The sequence below is a fragment of the Vicia villosa genome, unplaced genomic scaffold (genome assembly GCF_029867415.1).
Source record: "Vicia villosa cultivar HV-30 ecotype Madison, WI unplaced genomic scaffold, Vvil1.0 ctg.000233F_1_1, whole genome shotgun sequence".
Lineage (NCBI taxonomy): Eukaryota > Viridiplantae > Streptophyta > Magnoliopsida > Fabales > Fabaceae > Vicia > Vicia villosa.
The window spans coordinates 372,360-380,908 of NW_026705088.1; the positions used below are offsets into that span (position 1 = coordinate 372,360).

The 8,549-nt window shown below is 33.0% G+C and overlaps 1 protein-coding gene across 1 annotated transcript; it reads right to left on the reverse strand.

Annotated features, from left to right (window-relative positions):
- Positions 1–2,512: 2,512 nt before the first annotated feature.
- On the reverse strand, positions 2,513–6,371 carry LOC131625713 (putative E3 ubiquitin-protein ligase LIN). Its single transcript, XM_058896554.1, has 7 exons — positions 5,310–6,371; positions 5,024–5,165; positions 3,981–4,921; positions 3,622–3,769; positions 3,318–3,548; positions 2,930–3,233; positions 2,513–2,841 (listed from the first exon to the last, which is right to left on the reverse strand). The coding sequence occupies exons 1-7, from the start codon at positions 6,266–6,268 to the stop codon at positions 2,729–2,731; spliced, it is 2,838 nt and encodes a 945-aa protein (XP_058752537.1). The 5' UTR covers positions 6,269–6,371; the 3' UTR covers positions 2,513–2,728.
- Between the last annotated feature and the right edge of the window lie 2,178 nt (positions 6,372–8,549).

The window sequence follows — 8,549 nt, forward strand, 5'->3', positions numbered from 1 at the left end:
GAACGGTGAACTTGGTTAGCACGTTTAAGAAGGTCTCAGAGCTTGGTTCTTGTTGCTATAGCTTTAGGAAACACCGAAGATGCTAAGAGAATCAAGAAATGAGACTGGAATTGCTTAGAATTTGAGAACCTTCTTTAAATTTTTTAGTGAAAAATGTGAGCTCGAGCAGATGTTTCAGGGGATTTCAAAGCTTGGTTTTGAGTGTAGAGGCTTCCTCTATTTATAGATGATGTATTGTGATCTCATACGTGTGAGAATTTGTTAGAATTCGTGTGAAGTCACGGGCATGGAGTGTGTGACCAAACTTGAATTGGTTCTTGATGCATAGTAAATATGCAAATGAGGTGGAATCTTAGAGGTAAAAATTAGGGTATGACAGATATGACAATTACATCATTGAATTATTCTATGGAACACACAACATAATCAAATCTTACAGTCAAAAACCTCAAAATCTTTTCAACGACTTAGATTTTATACATTTTCTCTCATGACATCCATCTTGTTGATAATTACAAGTATTCTTGCAAAGTAATATGTGAAAGATTCACCTTAAATCATGCCAAGAATTTCAAACTCTCCGCGAAGAGCTTGTAATCGAGTGTGTTCACCTTTGTAGAGCTATGATACTTCTTATGCATTTAGTCCCATATGTCCTTTGTTTTGCCACGCACTAAGATTGTTTCGAGAATAGAACAATCAACGTATTGAAAAAGATAATTCTTTACCTTTAAGTCTTTGCGTATATTGTCAATAGCGACCTTAACTTGAAAAATATGGTATTCGCAAGTGCCACCTTAACATTTTCTTAAGTCAAACTAACACTCCTTTGAGCTCAACGAATTCTTTATCAACTCTATCCACCCATCATAAAAACCAACAATTTTTAAAATTGATGGTGGAACAAAATTCAAATTTGTATTCATAATCATATGCATGTAGACACCTAAAAAATACAAGTAAAGAAAAGTACATATTTTGGTTCAACAAATAAACTTGATATTTTTCACTTATACTTTATTTTAGCCCTTGGACAAATACCAGATATCAAACGGGACCTTAACTTAGAGTTCAAACTATAATTATGTTCTTGTTTTCACAATGACTTTTGCCTTAACAATATAGAAAATGTTCTGTTCTCTGTGGTCCTTCCTTCCCTCATATGCTGCCAATTTCTTCAAACACATTCCATTATTTTCCTCCATTGCATAAAGCCTGTCACGTGATGACATGGACATTGTAAAGAGCGACAACAGGGGACCATAACCACATTTTTCATCTAAATTTTCAGATTAGATTACTATCTTCTCTTATCTCAATACTATTAGGACAATGTAAGAACATTGGTAGGGTGACCAATATTCTTACACATAATATAGCTGCTAAGTGCCAAGTTATAGTAAAATGAACACAAGTCACATATTGCATTATACTAGATTGGATTGTGATGCAAAATACTATGGTCCAATTGCAACAGTAAGTTGCCAAAAGGTATTGGGACCCTGTTGAGTTGGAGGCGTGAAGATGAGGAATTTTCATGGAAAGAAAAGAGTGGGACTAGACAATGAAAGGTTAGCTAGAGTTTCGTTTATGAGAAGGATGTGTCAAGGATAAACACTTATAACAAATTGTGGGCATGAGTAGTACTTGTTGTCAAAGGCATATTTATTTGTCCTCTTGATGAGGGCATTGCATATAATTATAGAATGATTGATGGATATTTACTATAAGGAGTACAATTGTCAGTTAGATGTAAACTATTATGTTGGTGTCCAAGTGTGAGGTAGAGGTTTATAATAGAAGGAAAAAATGTTGAACAATTTTGATTATTGAAAGACTTGTTGGTTTAAAGTTTTGGGATTAAATGTTGCATCTAATTCATTTGTGTAATTGTTTTTAATTCAATGCACCGCCGATATGCGGACCTCTCTTATGATTCACCCGTGGTATCAAAATTGTTGGTTACTAAAATGATTCTATATTCTTTCAACTTAACCTGAGGTTTTGGATTTGATCTCTGTTCTGAGCATGCAGCAGTGTTACATCTTTTGGATCTTAAAATTTCTAAATCAAACAAAACAACAAAACCACATCATATTCACAAAAGTATTCTTTAATGTCTATTTTTTTAATACAAAAAATGAGGATTTTTTTATCCAAGAGATTCTGTTTCTGAATGCTCACACTGTCACAGTCTATAACAAACACTTGCACATGAACAAGAGATAGGCTGCTATACATGTGTAAATAAATAAAATATAAATTAAAAGTTTCCCTCTTAGTCCAATAATTTTCTGTTACCCATGTGAGGGAGTGCAAACACAGAAACAGGTGTAACATTGGTACAAATTTTGTATTCTAGGACAAATTTGACACTGAGGTCCAGATGAATCTATGTTAGGCATGTCCTAGCACTCATCTCTTCTTTTGAAACTTCCATTTTTGTTATCATTTCTTTTTTGGCTAAACATACTTTTCAAATTTTCACGTATTGAAATCATAACCTACTATGAATAAAACAAATATTAGGTTTCTTTAAATTAAATAACTCATCAACTATACAAAATTCATGGATATATGGTTACAATCACTCTTATGTGAAATGAAAGAGAAAACTACTAATACATATCTGAATTGACGGTGAGATCGTCAATATCACGCTGAATCTCAGATGTTTTGATAAATTCACCGTTGATTCAAACGTACACAGAGATATGGAAATGGCTTATCAAATGCTTGTGAATATTGATATAAGCTCGTTGGCAGTCCATGTCACTAGGGAGAGATTTCTTAGATGTGTGATTGCATCTTTGTTTAATGACGGTAGGGTAGGGACACGTCCTATTATAAGAACGAAAAAAAATATCTTTAAGTTCATTGAATAACTGATGTATCGGTTTCATATATATATATCAGACAGTTTTGTTACCTGAATTTTTTGTAAGATGCAACAATGAATATGAAGCTAGAACTCTTTCTTCAACATCATTATCATAACTCAATGATTGTAGCAAATGTGGAGTTAAGATTGAGAAAGCCATTGATAAAAACTTTGTATCTTCAACTAAATGTAGATAGCTACACATCCATGAAATAGTTGTAAGACTTGCACGTGCCAAACATGGGATACTATTGGCTACACAACTTGCAAGCGAAGATAGCAATTTCTTATTTCCACTTTTGAATAAGACATAAGCTGCTTTTTTGTGCCAGCTTTCAGCTTCTTCTTCCTCCTTATTATATAATCAAACACATACAGCTAATCAGATATTTTGCGCAAACACCGAATAATAATCGAATGCAATGTAAAAGCTTACCTTGTGAATAGGAAATGAATCATCTAAGGAAAATTCTTGGAAACCTGCTTTTTGTAAAAGCAGTTTTTCCATAAGTGATTCTCCTGCATAAGTGAAATGGCTTCCTAATAAAAGTAGAGCTTTTGCTGATTGTTGCTGAACTCTATCATCACATATTTGACAATTTAAAGAAGCTACTATTGCCTCAATAGCTTCTTCTCTATATATACTCCCCTTGACATGATTATCTTCCTGCAACACATCTGCTATTGCATTAGTGAACTCTTGAACTTATTAAATAATCACTTAAGTTGAGTGAAATTACCATAAAATCAAGCATCAATAGTGTCACTGCAACTAGAGGCTTTTCTTCTGGTGAAGCCTTTTGAAGGTAAATGAAGAAAATATGCATTGTGCTTAATCCATTCCATCCATCTTTAAGTCCTCTCAAGAATTTCATAATCTTGGTTCTTCTGTTGTGTTTTACAAAATAATATCGAGATTAAAAAAGTGTTCGATTTTCATGTAAGTCAGTGTAAAAAGTTCTATACTGTCAACAAATCATAGCCAGTTATATACGGTTATGATTTATTGACAGTATAGATTTTTTTTACACTGATGCTGTATATGAATTAAATAATAAAACAACTCGGATATCGTATGATAAGAATAAGAACTACGTACCTATCGAGGTAAAGTAATTCGAATAGCAAAGACAATGCATAACTGCTTGAATTTTGTTTCCTTCCAAGAACAATGAGTTCAAGCAAAGAACTCTTGTCAATATTTTCGGCCAAATAGCCTCTACAGCTTCCTTCGGCTCGAAGGCAACACAAAATCATCGAAACGGAATTCTCCCTCTCATAAATATCTCCTTCTTGAACTCTTTTCATCAAAAGTGTCAATCCGCCGAGCGAAAGAACTTGCCTAGCATTCTCTAAGTTCTTATCTTCATCGAAACCGTTCAAAAGTTGATCCAAAATGTAAAATGCAGCAACTTGAGGACTACATTGAACTGTGAAAAGTGTCTGCAATTTGTCGCCGAATTCCATCACTCTAAGTATCAATGGCACCCATTCGGACGATATCATTTGCTTCGCCATTGGTTTCGACAGATAAAGAAGCACCGAAGCCTTAAGAAAAAGACTAGTACTTTTTAAAAGTCTCACAAAAATTTCAAGTTGAGGATCAGAATTCAGTATGATTTGTCTAATCGCGTCGTTTCTTGTAATCAATTCTGATAAAATCGATATAATCAATTCAAGAACTTCGTCTTCGGTCGAAACAAATAGCACCTCTAAGATGCCTTCTATTACACTAGTTTGTGTCAATGCTTCTTCAATGAGTGGATCGCCGGGCGAGTTCAACCAAGCTTTGGTAACGACGCGAATAGCGAATTCACATTCGGTTAGAATGTTGGATGAACATATAGTTGTAATAGCTTCAACTAACTCACTTGAAAGAACACTTGAAGAAGCATTCTTAGATTTGATATAACTGATTTTTGCCATGCTATTATCTGTTGGTGTGAACCTGCAAGATAAGCACTTAAAATAGTCCAATCTTTGAGCTTGATTCTTGTCACTATGGTTTGATGATCTTCCAAATGATAACATGTCTTCTTTCTGTCGCATTTGGATAAACAATTTCATTAAGCGTAGATAAGTTTAAATAAGTCAATCCAAATAGATTTTTAACATCTTCAAATATACACGAATTGAACTAACCTGAACCGAACTATATTTGTAATCATCTCCATATAGTTTTTTATCAATCTCTAATCCTTTGCTTAGTGTCAAAATTCCGGTTTGCTCACCAAGACTAATAGGTTTTTGTTTCTCTTCTTTGAGGCCAAACACCGCCTTGTATCTGGCGAAAAACCAAAATTTTAAAACACAATTTATAAATCTTCTCGCTGAGAACGAAATATAAGCAAGCAAAAACTACATTTATCTGGTCTAAATTTCTAATTCCATAACGAAACGAAAGCATAAAAATTCATATATTACTTACAAGTTCGGATTAATGGAAGAATTCGATAAGGTAGAATCCGAAGACATTCTTCTCGATGATCTACAACTCGGCCTCGATGGCAAAGGAACAATAGGGAGAGGAGGCACACTAGCACCACTAACTTTAAGCCATTGCTTATAATACATAGCAAAAAGATAAGTTCCACTATCCATTCTCTCATTGTAAACTTTCTTCAAAACTTTCAACTTCCTTTCCTTGTCACCAACATGAACTTCATTCGAAAGAAACTCGAACTCACTAGTATACCAAATCTTGATATGAAGAACATGAGGAAGAAACAAATGGTCCCAAAGATCAGAAAGAAGATAAGTTCTAGCCAAATTCGGCGAATAGCAAAACACTTGAAGTAAATGCTTTGAAGAAACTCTATCATTTTTCAGAAGCTTATAAGCTATTGCTAAGTAAAATTCAGCACAAGATGAAAGATAAGATTTAGATGAAGAACTCAAAGAAGCTATTTTGGTTAAAACCTCAATGGAGTTTCTTAAGCTTTTCGTCATTGTTCTTTGATGATCTTCTATCAATCTGTCAATTTTCTCCATGCAAAATTCCATTTTCACAAAGACTTCATCATCATTGTCATTATAATTTTCATTATCATCCGAATCATGTCTCGTTCTCGTTCTTGTTCTTGTTCTTGTTCTGATTCTATTCAAAAGTGAACTACATTTCTCTCTTACAATTCTTCTAAAACCATCATCTTTTACATATCTTCCTATGTAACCACTTAGAATACCAATCACTGATGCAATAACAGAAGCTTCATCCATTGATGAATCTTCCGAAACACGAGACTTATGATTCGATCTTTCTGAAACCGAACCTACTCCCCTTTTGAACTGAGATGAAGAAGAAGAACCTCTTGAAGAAGCAACACTTTTTGGATCATGGCAAATATATGGAGAAAGTGGCTGTGGAAGCAACCCTTTTGAAGCCATAAGAAGTTTCAATGAAATGGATTTTGAAGCAAGAAGAAGAAGAAGTTAGAAATAGAAAAACTCAGAAAAAGTAATGTAAGAGAAAGTTTATAGACAGCTAGATTATACTTAGCTATATGTGAGTATAATAGACACATAAGAATGAAGACAAAGAAATGTGTTGGATTTTGTGAATGAGTGAATCTTTTTTAAAGTATAGTTTAAACTGTTATAACATTGTGAATGTGTAAATTTGTTTAACTCGTGAGTTAAAATTGCCGCCACATTTTAATAAACAGTTACTTATAAAAAAGTACTTTTAAATGACAGTGTTTATTTTATATTAATATGGTTGGATTAAGTTGGTCAAGTTGTGTGATTGTGTTGTGGTGGATTTTGCTATGGATATTTGTAATTTTGTTGGTATTGGAGTTTTGTTGTTTGGCTCATTTTATGTTTCAATTTGCATTAGTTTATGTTAAAAGATATAGTTTAATTGGTTAGTAGCATTTTAATAAGCATGGCATGTCTCTTAGTGTGTACTTTATGTGGTCAATAATATAAAATTTATTTAATTGTGTCAAATTATAGGATTTAACTTGTCACTCCTCATTTATATGTGACACCTCTAATATTGGATGCTTTTAGTTTTATTATAATATTTTTGTCTAAAAATATCAAATTTAAAAAAAGTATGAGTTTTCAATAAAAAGTCATTATTTTCATGAATTTTTATAGGAAATTTTAAAAAAATAACAAGAATTTCAAAATTTTTGATAAAAACTCGTGCAGTTTTGACCAACAATTTTGATATCTATGTGTTTTTACTGAAAATTTTGAAATTTCTGATAAAAACTCATGAAATTTTTTACCAACAATTTCAAAATATGTCTAATTTTTACAAGAAATTTCTAAATTTCCGATAAAAACTATTGTATTTTTTACCTAAAATTTCACGTGTACCAGAAATTCTTAAACACAGACCAAAAATTCTATTCGGTCATTTTGTTCTTTTTTTATCAAGGACATTTTGACATAATGAAAATATTTGGAGTGGCAGATTAAATTCTCGTCAAATGGACAACTTAAATTCGGTGGAATAATAAGTATAGGAAAATTCTTATTCCACCCCATGGTCCCAAGAAAGACCCTGTGCAATTCTGTTTCTGCCCCTGTAAAAACCGGAAATATATTTCCGATACGCACCACATTTGGCACAAATAGGCCAAATTGGGTTTGGCCCCTCAAAATGTAAAAGACCATACCGGAGATATATTTCCGGTTTAGAACCGGAGATTTATCCCCGGTTAGTAGAGTGCAAAATTCTACCACCTTGTAATTTTATATATTACCGGAAGTATACTTCCGGTATTATGGCAACTAAACAGTAACGAACATGGTCACCTTTTGATCACATCATTTGTTCATATTTTCATAAAACCTCTCAAAAATCCTTCCCTACTCAATCCATTTTTTCACTCTAAATCTTCATTTTTATGGTTCATCATATCAAAAGGAGTTCAAGGAAGTGGAGTTTAAGGTAAAGTTTATTCTATTTAATCCTCATTCCATACATTATGGTGTTTTTGAATTAAAAAATAGGTCACGCGATAACCGGAGGTATATTTTCGGTTTGCAGTTGAACTAAATCGGAAATGGGAAATATATCTGTATCCAAAAATTGAAACGCGACGACATCAGTTCAAGAAAGTGTGAATGCCCGTTTAAGTTGTGTGGTTATCATTTGAAAAATAACAAATGGAGATTTAACGTGATATCTGATTTACACAACTGTTGTGAATTCAATGCCAAGAACAAAGTATAAAACAAGGGATGAATAAAGAACAAGGAAGAAAAAGAACACAAGAATTGGTTATAACTGCTATTCTTTTACTTTCTCTTAGAAAACAAGACTACAAGTTTACATGAATAACAAATAACCTCTCTCACCCTAAATTAGGATTTGCTGTGTACAATGATGAGAGACTAATATGCTATTTATAATAAAACCTAATATACTAACTAATGGGCTTTTTCCACAAGGCCCATTACACAAGCCAACTTAATAAACAAGCTAACTTAACAAATTAGGGTTTAAACACTAAAACCTAATTTAACATGCTAATAATAGCATCTTCGACACAAGCATGTGAACAACCTTCGACTTCATGCTTAATCCTGTCCATACTAGAGTTCGATCCAATATCTCACAAATCTCCACCTTGGACCTAACTCTACAACGTCAAGGGAACAAACTAGCTTTCTTCATGCAGCTTTATCAACTGCATACAGTGGAAAAACT